This window comes from Piliocolobus tephrosceles, chromosome 17 (assembly GCF_002776525.5).
Source record: "Piliocolobus tephrosceles isolate RC106 chromosome 17, ASM277652v3, whole genome shotgun sequence".
Classification (NCBI taxonomy): Eukaryota; Metazoa; Chordata; class Mammalia; order Primates; family Cercopithecidae; genus Piliocolobus; species Piliocolobus tephrosceles.
In genome coordinates, this window is record NC_045450.1 from 21,665,063 (window position 1) to 21,684,051 (window position 18,989).

The following is an 18,989-nucleotide window of genomic DNA, read 5'->3' on the forward strand; positions in this document are numbered from 1 at the left end:
ACCATCATCAGCATCATGACCACCATCACCCTCACCATCACCTCCATTATCACTATCACCATCACCATTCTCACCATCACCACAAGCAGCAACATTATGGTCACCCACATGGCTTCCCAGACCCAAGACCCAGCCCACAGATGGGGTAACAGACCCTAAGGACATGATGACGTGTTGTCTCCTAGAAAGTTGGCAAAGAATTTGGGCTCTAAAGCCTGAAAGACCTAAATTTGATTTCTAGCTCTGCCGCTTTTGACCTGTGTGACTTCAGGCAATTGACCTAACCTCTCTGAACCTCAGCCACCTTGTCTGTAAAATGGTGATGATCACAGTTCCTCCTCACAGGGCTGTGGTGAGAGATACATGAGCTAATGCCTGTGAGGCCCTGACACAGGGCCTGGCTGAAATCACAAAAGGAAAAAATAAACACTGCAAAGGGGGCAGCAGTTAAGGGAATTGCTCAGAGCATCTGGTTGGTAGTTCCCAGCAGCTCAATCTCTGGATTGCAAGAAGTAGGTGTTGCCCAGCGTGAGAATGGGCACTGGAGAGCCAGTGTGGGGACATGACTGGAGAGATCACCCAAGGGCCTTTTCTTCTTCTCAAGGAGCCAGGGTGTGGAGGGGTGGGAGGGGAGCTTTTGTGTGGAACAGGGTCGAGAGTTCAGAGCTGATGCTGCAGTAGATCCCGTCGGAGAGAGATCGGGGGCAGGCTCCTTTTCCAGGCTGCATGGAGGCGCTCGCAGGGAAAACTCCTTCCTGCTCCTGTCTCAAAGTGTTCCCCAGAGCTGCCAGCACACACCTCCACCACGCATGATGGCATTTATTTGTGGGCTCATCTCCCTTTTTGATGATTTGCTTCCAAATAGCAATAAAGGTGGGCACCAAAAGTCAATAGGATGCCAGAGAATCCTGAGTGTCTTGCCTCCAGCCTCTAGGGCTGCCACAAATGCCGGCGGGGTATATGCGCTGCCAACTCCAGGGATGTCATTGTCAATCACACAGACTACATACAGGATGAAGGATGCTCCTTGGAGTTGTATAGTGCACAGCCTGCACAACCATACAGGACTGCCCTGCCAGCCTCCTTCTTCCTGCAGAAGGTGCAGAACTGTCTTGAGTGCCTCAGCTCCAGCTGCAACTCAAGGTAGAGAAAGGTTGAGTGTAAATGCCAATCAAGATGCAAACGGCCCAGGTTTGCTGCCCAAGGCTTGTTCTGGAGAAGACTGTGTCTGGGCGTTGTGGTGACTGGTAATGGTGGTGGATTATCGATTGTCCTTAATACAGATTATCAGGAGGCAATATAGTGAAGTGGTTATGAGAACAGGCTCTGGAGCAAACAGACACAGTTTCAATTTTGCTCTGCTACTTACTCTCACTGTGTGATTTGGGCAAATCACCTGACCTCTCTGTGCTTTCGCTCTGTGCTCGTCTAAAAAACAGGTATATAATAATATGCGGCCAGGCGCAGTGGCTCATGCCTGTAATCCCAGCACTTTGGGAGGCCGAGGCTGGCAGATCACCTGAGGTCAGGAGTTTGAGACCAGCCTGGCCAACATAGTGAAACCCGTCTCTACTAAAAATACAAAAATTGGCCAGACATGGTTGCGGGTGCCTGTAATCTCAGCTACTCAGGAGGCTGAGACAGGAGAATTGCTTGAACCCGGGAGGCAGAGGTTGCAGTGAGCCTAGATTGCACCAAGGCACTCCAGTCGGGGTGACAGAGCGAGACTTCGTCTAAAGAATGAAAAAATAAAAATAAAGACTATAATAATATGCATGAGTGTATTCTAGCTTTCCCTGTCTTGCGGAGTGGCTGTAAGAAGGAAATGAGATAATGTGAGTAAAGTTAAGCACAGTGCCTGCTGCACAGTAAATGACCACTAAGGGCCAATGAAATTGCCAGCCAGAAAGGTGGGGCACAGAGTCAACCATAGGAAGGCAGCTCCCTGAAATCCTGCCAGCATGATGGAGGATTTGAGGCCCAACCTGAAGTCTTTGGTCTAGGGCCAGATCAAGTTGGTTCTTGATTGGGCCTTGTCAACATAGCTTTTTCATAATCAAGTGCTACTAAGATTTCTGAGATTGTGCAGGGGCGATTCTGTGTGCAAACACCAGGAAAGGAGGAGGAGGCCTGCAATCTGGTTTTTTGTTTTGTTCTGTTTTGCTTTGAGACAGAGTCTCATTCTGTCACCCAGGCTGGAGTGCAGTGGCGCGATTTCGGCTCACTGCAACCTCCGCCTCCTGGATTCAAGCAATTATCCTGCCTCAGCCTCCTGAGTAGCTGGGACTACAGGCACGTGCTACCACACCTGGCTAATTTTTTGTATTTTTAGTAGAGACAGGGTTTCACCATGTTAGCCAGGATGGTCTCAGTCTCAATCTCCTGACCTCGTGATCCACCTGCCTCGGCCTTCCAAAGCGCTGGGATTACAGGTGTGAGCCACTGCGCCCAGCCCAGTCTGGGCTTCTTTGCCCTCAATTAATTCCTCCAACCTAGGGGTCGGCATACTATGGCCCAAAGGCCAATGTTTGGTCCACCAGTTGTTTTTTGTGCAGCTTGTAAGTTAAGAATGGTTTACATGGGGCCGGGCGCGGTGGCTCAAGCCTATAATCCCAGCACTTTGGGAGGCCAAGGCAGGTGAATCACGCGGTCAGGAGATTGAGACCATCCTGGCTAACATGGTGAAACCCTGTCTCTACTAAAAATACAAAAAACTAGCTGGGCAAGGTGGCGGGCGCCTGTAGTCCCAGCTACTCGGGAGGCTGAGGCAGGAGAATGGCGTAAACCCGGGAGGCGGAGCTTGCAGTGAGCCGAGATCGCGCCACTGCACTCCAGCCTGGGTGACAGAGCAAGACTCCGTCTCAAAAAAAAAAAAAAAAAAAAAGGTTTACATGGTTGAAAAAAAAAATCACATTTCATGACACATGCAAATCAAATGAAATTCAAAATTCAGTGTTCATAAGTGAAGTGTGGTTGAAATATAGCCACGCCCAGTCATTTACATGTTATCTATGGCTGCTTTTGCACTATGATGGCAGCACTGAGTGGCCACGACGTAGACTGTATGGCACACAAAGCCTAAGATACTGCTGCCTGGCCCTTTCCCGAAAAAGTTTGCTGACTTTTGCTCTAGCTTTGTGGCTCCCAAACTCGCTGCACGTATTATCCAATTATCTAGGAAACATTTTATTTTTTATTTTTTTTGAGACAGGGTGTTGCTCTGTCGCCCAGGCTGGAGTGCAATGGCGCAACCTTAACTCACTGCAACCTCCGCCTCCTGGGTTCAGACGATTCTCCTGCCTCAGCCTCTCGAGTAGCTGGGATTACAGGCACACACCACCACACCCAACTACTTTTTGTATTTTTTTGTAGTGACAGGGGTCTCAAATTCCTGGGTGCAAGTGATCCTCCCACCTCAGCCTCCCAAAGTGCTCAGAGTATAGGTGTGAGCCCCCTTGCCTGGCCACGTCTCAAATGTTAACATGCATTTACACGAGTCGCTAGGGGTCTTGTTAAAATGCGGATCCTGATTCAGTAGGTCAAGTGGGCCCCAGCTTTTGTGTCTCTAACAAGCTGATGATGCCAGTGCTGCTGGTTCTGGTGCCCTACTTGGAAGAGTAAGGTGGTGGGCCAGAGGTTCTCAAACTTGAGCATGGCCAGAGCCTCCTGGAAGGCTGTTAAAACCCAGATTGCTAGTTAAAACCCAGAGGCCTCAGGGGGAGACTGAGGATCTGCCTTTCTAACAAGCTCTCAGGTGATGCTGTTTCAGCCAGTCTGGGGACCAGACTTGGAGAACCCCTGCTCTCAGCTCTGCACTGACTCTCCCCTAGGGTGGGGGAGCCCCGCAGTCCACAGAAGGTGTGATTTTTACTCTCTCTGAGGCCAGACTCCTTGACAACCAGTTCTCACCAAGGGAATTAGGTCTCAATTGGCTTCCTCAGTCAACTGTCTCTGACCAGACTCAAGCAGTTTCCTTAAGTTCAACCCACGACTTACAGACATGATTGGAATTGGGAGATAGCGGAAGTTCTCGTCTGTGTGTTGCAAACCTCTTCCCCATTCCAGGGGGTTCTGATCCATGCAGTTTACAGCCGAGGCCCCCTCTGAGGAGCTCTCACATTAGATACCACCGTGGGCCTCTACACAAATGAACTTGAGCTCCAGGTATGAGGTCTTGGGTAGGCCCCGGCCTTCAGCTTCAGGCCTGGAGCCCCAGGGATGGGAGGGGAAGGCCACACCCCCGCAGAGAGCTGTGGCTGCTGCAGCTTCAGGGACAAGGGCAGGGCCCTCTCTTGGGTCAGGCTGGGCCCAGAGCCATCGCCTCAACTGCCTTGAACAAGAATGACCACCTAAGTCCCAGCCGGTTTCCCGGAGTCCTTGAACTTGAGAGTGCTGGTGGCCAGATCTGGATGAGTGAGCTTAAGGAGATCAGAGAGTAGGAATTCCTGAATTCTCTTCCTGGACTTTATTTTATTTTATTTTTTTGAGACAAGAGTCTCACTCTGTCGCCCAGACTGGAGTGCAGTGGTGTAAGCTCAGCTCACTGCAACCTCCGCCTCCCAGGTTCAAGCGATTATTCTCCTGCCTCAGCCTCCTGTGTAGCTGGGACTACAGGCATGTGCCACCATGCCCAGCTAATTTTTGAATTTTTCCTGGAGACGGGGTTTTGCTGTGTTGGCCAGGCTGGTCTCGAACTCTTACCCTCAATGATCCACCTGCCTCAGCCTCCCAAAATGCTGTGATTACAGGCACAAGCCATGGTGCCCGGCCTTTTTCCTGGATTCTCAACAGCATCGTCTTGCCCCTCACTGGGGCTCCCTGTTCCTCTGAAGACCCTGCCTGTGGGTGGGGATGTGAGCAGGGCTGGTGTCTGCTGTCCATCCCAGGCAGGGCCATCAAGTCCCATAGGACAAGACAGCACACAGAGCCTGGACCCTGGGAAAGGCAGGGGTATTAGGAGGCCTGGACCGGCCCTCAGGCAAACCCCTGCTCTCCGCTGTCTAGCGGGGTGACCTTGGGCTGCTGTCCATGCTGTAGAGCCAATGATCCCCCGGAGTGTTGACTCAGGGATTAAATGAGATGATGGCTGAAAGTGCTGTGACAGTTCCTGGCACATTAGGTACTCTGCGGACGGTGGCTGCTATCATCAGCATAATAATAGATCCTGGCCAGACGCAGTGCCTCACACTTGTAATCCCAGCGCTTTGGGAGGCCGAAGCAAGAGAATCGCTTGATATTAATCATGATGATTTAGTTATGTAAACTGCCCCGACACAGACTCTCTCCCATTCCCTTGGAGCCTTCCAGATACAACAGTTTTTGTTTGTTTTATGCCTGAAAAGCACCTATTTGGCTGCAAAACTGTATTCATTCCCATAGTAAACCCACATCTAAGTGCCTACAGTGTGCCAGCCATTGATCTGGGTCAGCACTATCCAATATACATACAACACAAGCCACAGATCGGAATGGCGTAAGCAATTGAAAATTTTTTTTATTTCCTCTTCTGAGTCAAGGTCTCACGCTATCGTATCACCTAGGCTACAGTGCAGTGACATGATCATGGGCCACTGCAGCCTCGACCTCCCGGGCTCTAGCGATCCTTCCACCTCCCGAGTAGCTGGGACTGCAGGTGCATGCCACCATGCTTAGTTAATTTTTTTTTTTTAATTTGTATGTTTTGTAGGGACAGGGTCTTGCTATGTTGCCCAGACTAATCTTGAATTCCTGACCTCAAGTGATCCTCCTGCCTGGGCCTCCCAAAGTGCTGGGATTACAGGCGTAAGCCACTGTGCCCAGCCCAGCAATGTAAAATTGTCATAGCCACATTTTAAAAAGTAAAAATAAACAGATCAAATTTTATTAATATATTTCATTGAACCCGTATATCCAAAATATTACTTCAACATATAGTTAATATTAAAAATTATTTGTGAGTTTTTAAATATTCAATATGTCTTTTAAAATATTTAATTGTGGAAAATACATGTGTATAACAAAATTTACACTGTGATCATTTTTAAGTGTACAGTTCAGTGGTCTTAACTCCATCCACATTATTGGTCCTCAGAAAACATTCTGGGGGCTGGGCACGGTGGCTCATGCCTATAATCTGTAATCCCAGCACTTTGGAAGGCTGAGGTGGGCAGATCACCTGAGGTCAGGGGTTCGAGACCAGCCTGGCCAACATGGTGAAATCCCATCTCTACTAAAAGTACAAAAAAAAAAAAAAATTAGCTGGGCTTTGTCCAGGCTCATGCCTGTAATCCCAGCTACTCAGGAGGCTGAGACAGGAGAACCGCTTGAATCTGGGAGGCAGAGGTTGCAGTGAGCTGAGATCATGGCACTGCACTCCAGCCTGGGTGACAAGAGTGAAACTCCATCTCAATTAAAAAAAAAAAAAAAACTGGGGCTACGGAGGAGGGAGGATGACCTCCCTTCACAGAGGACTTCTTGAAGGAGGTGGCACTGGAGCTGAGCCTGGAAAAACGTAGAGGATATGTGGGTAGAGGTAAAGGTTTTGCACTCCAGGACTGAGTAACAGCGTGAGTGAAAGTATGGTGGTGGGAATTCCCAGGGTACCCATGGGCTCCAGTGTGTGGTTGCATGGGTACGGGATGCAATTGAGAAGCCTCTCATAGGCACTGACCTCTCTCTATGTCAGACACTGTGCTAGGTGCTTCATATTTACGATTTAATCTTCACATCAACCCAATGAAGTCAGTACTATTTTCCCCTCATTTTACAGATGGGGAAACCAGGGCACAGAGAGGGTGAGTAAATTCCACAAGGTCACACAGTAAGTGACCAAGCTGGGGTTCGAACCCAACTTCTTAACCACTACCCCATTGTAAAGCAAAGTGCAAGGAATTAAAGGAGACATCTAGGCTGGGACCAGGTTGCAAGGTGTCTTGGAAGCCAGCTAAGGGTTGAGGGGCCTTTATTCTATAGACACCAATAGCCCTTGAAAGTTTCTGACAGGAGCGTGACATAGAGAGCTAAGCCTCAAGGAAGTGCAGGCCAAAGACTGAATCTTTCTTTTACCAACCTGGGAAATTCCCCTTCCAGCACCAGTCCTTTCTAAGGCAGCCTTGCAATTAAGTATCTAAACTCAGCAACCACCTACACATTTCATCCTTCTTTTTCCCTAATGAATTACGGTAGCCAACCTTCATTCAACACCATGCCAAGAGCTTTATATGCATTTTAACCCTCACTGAAAACAAAACAAAAACCCAAGGAAGGAGGTACTATTGCTGGCCTCATTTGCAAATGAGACAACTGAGGCTCAGAGAGGTGATGCAATTTTGCCAAGATCACCCAGCCACCCAGCCACCCAGCCAGTAAGAGATGGGAAGAAGATGCCACTCAAGTCTATCTAACTCAAAAACTCACTTTTTTTTTTTTTTTTTTTTTTTTTTTTTTTGGAGACAGGGTCTCGTTGTGTTGTCCAGGGTGGAGTGCAGTGATAAAATCATAGATCAATAGATCACTGCAGCCTGGAACTCCTGGGCTCCAGCAAACCCCTCGCCTCAGCCTCCCAAGTAGCTGGGACCACAGGCATGCACCACTTCACCCAGCTAATTTCTTTGTTTTTGTTGTTGTTGTTTTTATACACAGTGGTATCACTATATTGCCCAGGCTGATCTGGAACTCCTGGCTTCAAGCAATCCTCCCACATCGGCCTCTCAAAGTGCTGGAATTACAGGCCTGAGCCACTGGCCCCTGGTACATTTTTAATAATAATAGGATCACTCCTGTTTCCCAAAGTGAAACAGAGAAAGAGAAACTATAGCTTATCCTCCTACATGAGCCTCCAAACGTTATCATGTTGACCTTATTTTTCTGACTCTATTCTGGGACACCACATTTTATTCCCAGTGGAATAACCGCCTCCCTTCTCCACCCCTACCCCTCCCACCCCACCCCACACACACACCCCTGGCATCTTCCAAGCTTTGGCAGAAACTACCCTCTCCAAGTTGCCTCCAGCATTGGCAGGGAGGGAGCAGATGAAACTGACCACACTCTTCCCTGCTGGCTGTCAACACACACCACCCATCCTGGGCAAGTGGCCACTTCCATTACTGGGGAAGGGAAGGACCATGGGCTTAGGTGCTCACTGTTGGCACCCCCCACCCCCAGTCCTCTGTGTCCATTGGGACACAATGACATGGCTCCTGGCATGGGGCCTGGTGGGCGGGGTGTTTTCCCGTGTAATTTTAAGTGTACAGGATAAAGCCTGGTGCAGCTGAGTGCTCTGGCAATAAGGAAAGCAAACACAGCAATAAGACTCTGTCAACAAGGGTATGGGAGAAAGGAGCCATCCAGGAAATGCAAGCTCTGTTGCAGCCACCTCCTCTGAAATCCCTCTTTGGTTCACTCCGTCCCCAGCAGAACAGGTCCAGAAATTATGAAAAGAGTTTTCAGGCTACTAGAGACCTAAGGCAGATTTTTCTAGTTGATTGAACACTGTCCATTTTGGTGACTTTTATGAATTTTTCTCTTTTTCTTTTTTTGAGACTGGAGTCTCACTTTGTCACCCTGGCTGGAGTACAGGGGTGCAATCTCAGTTCATTGCAACCTCCGCCTCCCAGGTTCAAGCAATTCTCCTGCCTCAGTCTCCCAACTTGCTGGGATTACCTTCCTGCACCACCATGCCCGGCTAATTTTTGCATTTTTAGTAGAGACGGGATTTCACCATGTTGACCAGGCTGGTCTCAAACTCCTGACCTCAAGTGATCCACTCACCTCAGCCTCCCAAAGTGCTGGGATTATAGGTATGAGCCACCGTGCCCAGCCTCGTTTTTGAATTCTTTTTTGAACTATAAAAATAACACAATTTTGGAAAACAGGTACAAATATCAAAATGCAAGTAAAGTGTGCATCTGATCTTAACTTCTTATACAAACCCCTGTTCTGCCAAATAGTAGAAACTTAATTCCAACCCATCCAGCATCTCCCCAGATCCTTATACCAGGGTTGTACCTAAATTCAAGGAAGGAGGCTGGACATGGAGGCTCACACCTGTAATCTCAACACTTTAAGAGGTCGAGGCGGAAGGATTTCTTTAGACCATGAGTTTGAGACCAGCCTGGGCAACATAGTGAGACCCTGTCTCAAATAAATAAATAAATAAATAAATGCCACACACCTGTAGTCTCAGCTACTTAGCTACTCGGGAGACTGAAGTGGGAAGATTTCTTGAGCCAGGGGGTTTGAGGTCACAGTGAGCTATCATCGCACCACTGCACTCCAGCCAGGGCAACAGAGTGAGACCTTGTCTCTTAAATAAACAAAACAAAAAATTTCCTGGAAGCTTAACCTTTTTTTTTAAGTCTGTATTTCCTGCTTCCCTACAATAATCTTTGCCTAACTATTGATTTTTTCATATACTTAGAATCTTGGTCTTTTCACACAGCATTCTATTATAACCTTTTTTCCATTTTGCTATTAAAAATTATCTGCTCATTTATTATTTTTATGATGCAAGCAATATATGTTCATTGTAGGAAAGTTCCAAAGCACAGATAAACTAAAAATAATTTTTTAAAAATAACTCAAGATCCTGCTACCCAGAGATAATCATTATAAACCTCTGGTTAATGCCATCTGTATTATTTTTCCTATGCACATAGATGCATATAAACCCACATGGTTGTTTTGTTTTTTGTTTTGTTTCTTTGTTTGTTTTGAGACAGAGTCTCACTCTCACTCATGCTGGAGTGCCGTGGCGTGATCTCGGCTCACTGCAACCTCCGCCTCCCAGGTTCAGGCAATTTTCCTGCCTCAGCCTCCCGAGTAGCTGGGATTATAGGTGTGTGCCACCACGCCCAGCTAATTTTTTTGTATTTTTAGTAGAGACAGGGTTTCATCATGTTGGCCAGCCTGGTTTCAAACTCCTGGCCTCAAGTGATCCACCCGCCTCGGCCTCCCAAAGTGCTAGGATTACAGGTGTGAGCCACCACACCCAGTCATTATTTTTTATTTTTACAAATTTATGGGGAACAAATGCAGTTTCACTATATGGATATACTGCCTAGTGGTGACGTCTGGGTTTTCGGTGTAACCGTCACCCCAATAGTGTACAGCATACCCATTAGGTAATTCCTCCTTCCTAACCCCTCTCCTACTCTCCAAAGTCTCCAGTGATTATTATGTTATTTTGTTGCTATTGCCCAGGCTGGAGTACAGTGGTGCAGTCATAGCTTACTGCAGCCTCAAACTCCCAGACTCAAGCAATCTTCCTGCCTCAGCCTTCCAAGAAGCTGGGACTACAGGCATGCATCACTATGCTCAGCTAATGTTTTTATTTTTTGTACAGATGGGATCTCGCTATATTGCCCTGGATGGTCTCAAACTCCTGGCCTCAAGCAATCCTGCCACCTTGACCTCTCAAAGTGCTGAGATTACAGACAGGAGCCACCATGCCTGGCCTAACATAGTCTTTTTAAAAAAACAAAAATAATTGGCTGGGAAAGGTGGCTCATGCCTGTAATCCCAGCACTTTGGGAGGCCAAGGCAGGCGGATCACCTGAGGTCAGGAGTTCAAGACCAGCCTGGCCAACATGGTGAAACCTCCATCTCTACTAAGAATACAAAAATTAGCTGGGCATGGTGGTACACACCTATAATCCTAGCTACTCAGGAGGCTGAAGCAGAGAGAATCACTTGAACCCAAGAGGCAGAGGTTGCAGTGAGCCAAGATTGCGCCATTGCACTCCAGCCTAGGAGGCAGAGCGAGACTCCCTTTCAAAAATGATAATAAGAATAATAATAATAACTAACCATTTTTCTTAATGGCTCCCCAATACCTCATTGTGTGCCTGTATCGTAGTCTGTGGAACGCTTTTGCTCTTGTATGTTTACGGTTCCTTGCCATGTGTGTCTGTATCCATACAGAGAAGCCAGGCAGAGAGGATTTAGCCATCACAAAATGTGGTCACCTCTCAAATCAAAATGTGGTGCTTGGCCAGCCGGTGAACAAGAAAATGACAAACCAGGAGCCCCTCTGGCCTCATGACAAGATGAGTCCTCCAAAGGCCAGATACATACTTGTTTTTCTTTGAAAAGAACATGCACAAAGAAAAGAAAAAACAGGAAGGTTTTCCTCGCAGCTATGACCACATCTTCTTAGAGTTTGGAGTCTTCCAGATCGGTTAGCAAGACATGTGTCAGGCTGCTGGGATGGAGGCCTATATCATCTTAGAGCCAGCAGTGGAGAAACCCACAGAACGAGTCTTGTAAGGAAGCCGCCAGGCATGGCAGCTGGGGCCGAGGGGTCAGTAGGGCCAGATATCTTTGAGTCACAAGTGGGAAGGTGTTTTATCTAATCTGGTGAGTTTACAAGACAAGAAAGGATCTTTGCTGAATCTGTCACCCCATGCAGAGTGGCACGTGCAGATGGCTTTTAGATAGTGCACAGACAATTGCTTTTCATCTCATTAGTAATTATTTATGTTGAGGGGTATTAGAAAACATATATAATTAGTAGCATCCAACCTGTGATTTTGTGGACATTCTTGCTTAGGACAAGACTAAACTAGGTATTTAAGTAAAAAACAAGAGTGAGTCAACTTAAAGAAAAATATTAAGTAAATGATAGTATAATTGGTTCCCTAGGACAGCCCAGATCATGATGGGCATAAAGTCCATCCTTGTACATCTCAAAGTCAGCCTTTGTGCATTAAGTACTTAGTCTCTGAGAATAGAAAGACAGCCAGCAATCTTTCGCTCCAATCCTTGGTCTGCCTTTGCTACAAGAGGCCTCTGTTTTCAGAGACAGCTTCTCAGAGCTTCTTAACAAGCATGAGCTGGACTCAAGAACCCAGGAGGTACTGGAAACAGGCAGTTCAGCACAAATGCAACACTGAGTTCCTAAAATCCGGAAGTGGGTCAGGTCAGTTTCAAACATGGAAGTCCTGTCCTTCAGCAATTTGGTTAAATGCCTCTGAATCGCGGGCAGGGTTTTGCCACCCATGCTATACCCTGAGCATTTATTTTTGAAGTGAGTTTTTGTTTGTTTTTTGAGATAGGGTCTCGCTCTGTCACCCAGGCTAGAGGGCAGTGGCATGATCATGGCTCACTGCAGCCTTGAACTCCTGGACTCAAGTGATCCTCCCACCTCAGCCTCCTGAGTAGTTGAGACTACAGGCATGCACCACCATACCCAGTTCATTTTTTAAGATTTTTTTTGTAGAGAGATGGTCACACTGTCTTGCCCAGGCTGGTCTTGAACTCCTGGGCTCAAGTGATCTTCCGACCGTGGCCTCCCAAAGTGCTGGGATCACAGGCGTGAGCCACCATGCCTAGCTTGTTTATTATTATCATTATAATTACCAGTGACAGGGTCTCGCTCTGTCACCCGGGCTGGAATGCAGTGGTGCAATCATGGCTTACTGCAACCTCACTGGTTTGGGCTCAAGGGATCCTCTCACCTCAGCCTCCTGAGTAGCTGGGACTACAGGTGTGTGCCATCAAACCTGGCTAATTTTTGTATTTTTTGTTTCACCGTGTTGCCCAGGCTGGTCTCAAACTCATGGGCCCGAGCAATCCTCCCACCTCGGCCTCCCAAAGTGCTGGGATTACAGTTCGGAACCACTGTATCCAGCCTGTTTATTTTAAATGCTACAGTTTTCCTTCTGTATTTAGAAGACAGTAATTTTTCTACTTGCATAATGAAGCGAACCACAGTTAATAAGAGCTGATGCACCCATAATGCTACGAACTACACATTGTTTTAAGCACCCTGGGAGGTAGGTGTCATACTGTCCTCTCTATGCAAATGAGGAGACAGAGACACAGAGATACCATGTAGCTTGTTCAAGGTTGCATGGCACTGCTGAGCACACCCAAAGCCTGGCTCCAGCAACCAAGCCCTGACCAACTCCCCAGTAAGGGGAATCATGGTAAAGCCTTTCCTTCAAACTGTATCTTTATGGCATCTTTTTTCCATACAGGGCGTCATGCACACTTACATTCTAACCAAGCGATAGGAGACTTTCTTCTTTTGCAAATATACCAGCCTGGGCAACATGGTGAGACTCTGTCTCTACAAAATATTTTAAAAATTAGTTGGGCATGGTGTCATGTGCCTGTGGTCTCAGCTACATGGGAGACTGAGGCAGAAGAATCACTTGAACCCAGGGAGTTGGAGGCTGCAGTAACTTGCGATTGCACCACTGCACTCCAGCCTGTGTGACACAGTGAGACCCCGTCTCAAAAAAAAAAAAAAAAGAGCGCGAAATAGAGAAAAGAAAATATAGCCCAGCTCAGCCAAACATTGTTGACTGTGGCTCCAGGCAGAAGCCCATATTTTGCAGCAACCCATGTGTCGCCTTTGAGGGCCTTAGGAAAAGTTACTTCTTTGTGTGTCTGTAGTTCCCGGGGACCCCGACTCGGCAGGTTGAGCACAGGCTGGACTTCAGCTCTTATCCAGCATCCTCCAACCTGGATGGGCCCAACCTGAACAATCCCCTTGGTCCCTTGATGGTTAGGAAGAAAAGCAGGCACAAGCAGTTGTTCTGAGGCTATAGCGGTTCTGCTCAGAGCATTGGTCCATGCGTGGTGTCGGGGTTGCCAAACGCAGGCTGAGAGAGATGAGAGCCTTGGAAGGAACAGGAGAAGAGGCCAGGCAGGATTCTGAGGGGCATTTTCCCCAGTGCCTCACTTTCAGATCCTGCAGCCTGCTCTCTGTGCAATGCCTGAGGGGCAGGGATGTGTGCTGTGCTGAGCTCTGAGGAATGGGATCTCTTGTCTTTTTGTTTTTTGGGTTGTTTTTAGAGACAGGGTCCTGCTCTGGTGCCCAGGCTGGAGTGCAGTGGCACGATCACAGTTCACTGCAGCCTCCAATTCCTGGGCTCAAGTGATCCTCCCTCCTTAGCCTCCTGAACAGTTGGGACTACAGTCATGCACCACCACACCTGGCTAATTTGTAAATTTTTTCTAGAGATGGGGTCTTGCTATGTTGCCCAGTTTTTAATTCCTGGACTCAAGTGATCCTCCCGCTGCAGCCTCCAGAAGTGCTGGGATTACAGGCATGAGCCACCATGCCCAGCCGAGATCTGTTAAGGGCAGTCGAGGCTTCCCTGGAGCTAGCTGCAGGAGATGGAGAGAACCTGGGTTATGGCTTCACATCTGGACACCAGACAAGGTTTTCCAAGGACCCTGGCACATGCTGCCTGAAAGGTGTGGCCAGGGTTCTTTATCGCCAGCCAGCAGCTTTCGTCTGAGCTCTTATCTGATACTTGCCATGATTCATCTTCCATTTCAGAACCAGCCAGATGGGCACAGCAGGGCTGCGTTGAGCCCACAGGAGGGCAGGGCTGGGAAGAGGGTGGCAGATCTCTGGCCCATACAACTTACCCTCCCCACTGGCTCCTGTCAGAATCACTCCCTTCTTTCTCAGCCCTCCTGGGTGGTGTTTAGCAGCAGCAATTTCGGCCTAAATCACTCCCGTCTTTCCCAACAGCCCAGATGACAAAGTTCAAGGTTTCTCTTCGGGAGAAATGGTTTCTCTTTGCTTGGGGATGAAGAAAAGGTGCTGGCACCTGAGTCATCTGCAGGATGTCCTGAGATTAAAAAAAAAAAAAAATAAGGTACAGGGAGGAGTGCACACAGGGTGGGGTCCTCCTGCCCCTCAGCTTGTTGCAACCAGCCTTTTACAGGAAACCCACACCACTATCTTAGTCCATCCAGGCTGCTATAACAAAGTATCATAAACTGAGTGGGTGATAAACAACAGATGTTTATTTTTCATGGTTCTGGAGGCTGGGAAGTCCAAAATCAAGGCAGTGGCAGATTCAGTGTCTGGTGAGGGCCAACTTGCTGGGTCATAGATGGCACCTTCTTGCTGTGTCTTCACACGATGGAAGGGGCCAAGGAGGTTTTCCTGATCACTTTTTTTTTTTTTTTTTTTTTGAGACAGAGTCTCACTTTGTCATCCAGGCTGGAGTGTAGTGGTCCAATCTCTACTTGCTGCAACCTCCGCCTCCTGGGTTCAAGTGATTCTCCTGCTTCAGCCTCCCAAATAGCTGCCATTACAGGTACCCACCACCATGCCCAGCTAATTTTTGTATTTTTTTAGTAGATTTGTCATGTTGGCCAGGCTGGTCTCAAACTCTCGACTTCAGGTGATCCACCTGCCTTGGCCTCCCAAAGTGCTGGGATTACAGGCATGAGCCACCACGCCCAGCCTCCTGGTCACTTTTATAAGTGCACTAATCCCACTCATGATTCATGACTCAACATCTCCTAAAGCCAGCCTCGTTTCAACATATGAACTATTTTTAAAATAAGAATTTGGTGGGGGAACACATTCATTCAGACCACAGCACCATGATAGCTCAGAATTAGCACAGGAGGAGGGGCATCTATTCCAGGTCTGAGTTCTGCCTCAACACGGGCCTCTTTGTAGGATCAACACTGGCCATGTAAAGGGGTGGGATGAATTTACACCCCCATGAAGTGTGAGCTAAGGACAGGGCATTATAAGGAAACCCACAAGGCCAAAGTCAGCAACACAGAGATGTTTTGTGTGGGGGTGGGTTTTTGTTTGTTTGTGATAAGGTGTGCTGAGCTCTGAGGAATGGGATCTCTCGTCTTTTCGTTTTTTTGGGTTGTTTTTAGAGACAACTAAAACAGAAATTCCTGTTCTATTGCCCAGGCTAGATTGCAGTGGTGCAATCACAGCTCACTGCAGCCTCAATCTCTTGGGCTCAAATGATCCTCCCAGTTCAGCCTCCTGAGCAGCTGGGACCACAGGCACATGCCACCATGCCCAGCTCTTTTTTTTTTTTTTTTTTTTTAATATGGAGTTTCACTCTCTTGCCCAGGCTGGAGTGCAGTGGCATGATCTCGACTCACTGCAACCTCTGCCTCCCGAGATCAAGCAATTCTCCTGCCTCAACCTCTCGAGTAGCTGGGATTACAGGTGCCCACCACCATGCCCAGCTAGTTTTTCATATATTTAGTCGAGACAAGGTTTCACCATGTTGATCAGGCTGGTCTTGAACTCCTGACCTCAGGTAATCCACCCGCCTTGGCCTCCCAAAGTGCTGGAATTACAGGAGTGAAGCACAGCACCTGGCCTCATTTTTTGTTTTTTGTAGAGACAGGATCTCACTATGTTGCCGAGCTGATCTCGAATTCCTAAGCTCAAGTGATCCTCCTGCTTCGGCTTCCCATGGTGCTAGGATTACAGGCATGAGCCACCATGCCTGGCAGAGATGTTTTTTGTCTCCTAGGCTCCCTGTAATCCCACAGATAGGCATTGCCAGGGCCAGGGCACCTGCTGACATGGTGAGGATTCTATCTTAGTGGGGTGACCTCAGTCTCACGGGTCTTCCTTCATAGGAGCCAAGTGTAGGAAGTGACCTTGTTGGCTGGGTGCGGTGGCTCATGCCTGTAATCTCAGCACTTTGGGAGGCCGAGGCAGTGGATTATGAGGTCAGGAGTTCAAGACCAGCCTGGCCAAAATGGCGAAACCCTGTCTCTACTAAAAATACAAAAACAACCGGACGTGGCAGCAGGTGCCTGTAATCCCAGCTACTCGGGAGGTCGAGGCAGGAGAATCACTTGAACCTGGGGGGCAGAGGTTGCAGTGAGCCGAGATTGCCCCATTGCACTCCAGCCTGGGCAACAGAGTGAGATTTGGTCTCAAAATAAAAAAAGAAAAAGAAAGAAAGTGGCCTTATTACTGAAGCATAGATGGCCACCAGGGCCAGGCAGGCTGGGTTTGGGTGCAGCTGTTTGCAGTTGCTGTCTGGGAAAGCCAGCTGCCAGCCATTGGGAAATCTGGGACAACTAGAGACCTTGGGGAGTGTGGGATTTCGCAGCCAGGGAGTGACGCAGTCTCACGAGAAGCAGAGCCTGGAGACCTCTTCTCTGCTTGGACATTTCTCCGTGAATGACAGCTCCAACCACCCATGGTAAACACCCAGGGCCATTTTGAATAATTCTACACCTTCCATGAAATGTTAATAACAAGAATAATAATTTTTAAAAATAACAATAGATGGCCGGGCGCGGTGGCTCAAGCCTGTAATCCCAGCACTTTGGGAGGCCGAGACGGGTGGATCACGAGGTCAGGAGATCGAGACCATCCTGGCTAACACGGTGAAACCCCGTCTCTACTAAAAAAATACAAAAAACTAGCGGGGCGAGGTGGCGGGCGCCTGTAGTCCCAGCTACTCGGAGGCTGAGGCAGGAGAATGGCATAAACCCGGGAGGCAGAGCTTGCAGTGAGCTGAGAACCGGCCACTGCACTCCAGCCCGGGGGACAGAGCGAGACTCCGTCTCAAAAAAAAAAAAAAAATTCTTTAAAAAAAAAATAACCATAGTTGCCATTTATGAACGCTTACTTTGTGACAGGCACTGTGCAAACTGCTTCCCACGCCTTATCTTATTGAATCCTGACAACAACCTAGAAGACACAGGTACTACTTTTCCCATTTGCAGATTGTAAAATTAAGGCTCATGGCTGCATGCAATGGCTCGCACTTGTAATCCCAGCACTTTGGGAGGTCAAGGTGGGGGGACTGCTTGAGCCCAGGAGTTTGAGACCAGCCTGGACAATACAGCAAGACCCCATCTCTAATTTAAAAATTAAATTAAGTTAAAAGTTAAAAATAAAGACTCAGAGACCAAACTATTTATGTCATGGATGGAGCCCCTTCCTTAAGGAGATGGCAGAACCAGACCCTAACTGGGGCCTAATTCCCAAACCCTACCCTGTTTGTCCTCGAATGGGAGTGCTAGCCACATCCAGGTCCTTAATGCCCAGATGGGCTGTGCTTGCCTGTGGTGTGGATGGGAATGACTCACTACCATGTAAGGGTGCTCCCTGCCCCAAAGAATGAGAGGGTGACTCTGCCATTGCCACATCATGGAATGAAACCGTGGGACAGCCACCAACATGCCCCCAACAGCGTGCACAGCCACATCCCCCAGACACCACCCAACACGTGGGGTGGCGACCCCAGAGGACATCTCCACATGGTGTGGGAGTGTGGCCACCACCTTGATACTGCCTTACCGTGAACCTCCGTGACCCACCCCGGAGAACTCAGAGTTGACATCAGCGTGACATTGCTATAAAATCTTAACATTTCAGGGCTGGAATGAATGATAAAGTGTTTCTAAACCAGTGCTTTCTAGCCTTTTTCGAGTCATGGAGTATATACGTGCATATACTGTATGCACAGAATTCACACTACAGTAAAGAGACAAGGTAGCACGTGACCAGTGGCAGAGGAGGGCAGGCAGTAGGGGACAGGGGTGCCCCAGCCACCCAGAGGTCTAGAACGTCAACACCTCAGCTCACCTGAAACCCTGAGGCACACCCGTCCGGACTGCCCTAGTCCTGCCTTAACCTGCAGCAGTTGTTCTTCCTTGCTTTGCTTCCACAGTTCCTGTGGTGCAGCTGTTTGCACCCCATCCACTCCTCTGCAACCTTCTCATTATGAGTGGTGAAGGTGTTTCCCATTTGAGAGGATTACGGCGTTGCAATCAACATCCTTAAACCGTGCACACGTGCGTGCATGCACCAAAGCACACTTACTACATGAAATGGAACTGTGGAGTCATGGGTTGTCACATTTTAAATGTAGTAGGGACTGCCAGATTGCTGTCCAAATGACTGCACCAATTTCAACCCTATCAGCACATAAATGTGTTTTTTTTCCCAGAGCTCGGCCCATACTTAGTATTACGGAACAGTTCAATCTTTGCAAATCTAATCACTGCTATACAAATTTTTTGGATCTAATTCCAATCAGTCCACATTTAAAATTTTAATTGCTCTTTTCAATTTTTTTTTCCTCTTTCCTGTGGACATGTAAGCTACACAAAGGCAGGGATTCATTGCCTGTTTTGTTCACTGATAAATGCCCAGGACCTAGAACGGTGCGGAGTACACAATGGATGATTAATCAATATTTGCTGACTGAATAAATAGATTAAACATTGATATGCTGCACGATTCAAAAGGT

At 48.0% G+C, this 18,989-nt stretch overlaps 1 protein-coding gene across 2 annotated transcripts in view; it reads left to right on the forward strand.

Moving 5' to 3' along the window:
- The window catches only part of SCNN1B (sodium channel epithelial 1 subunit beta), an 84,897-nt gene that overhangs the window by 17,848 nt on the left and 48,060 nt on the right, over nt 1–18,989 (forward strand). The window contains exon 2 of one of the 2 annotated variants that reach the window (XM_023189322.1): nt 6,749–6,773. The exons of the other annotated variant lie outside the window; for it this stretch is intronic. Within the exon in view, the coding sequence (XP_023045090.1) occupies nt 6,749–6,773 (25 nt within the window). The remainder of the gene's footprint in view (nt 1–6,748; nt 6,774–18,989) is intronic. 2 annotated transcript variants of the gene reach the window in all.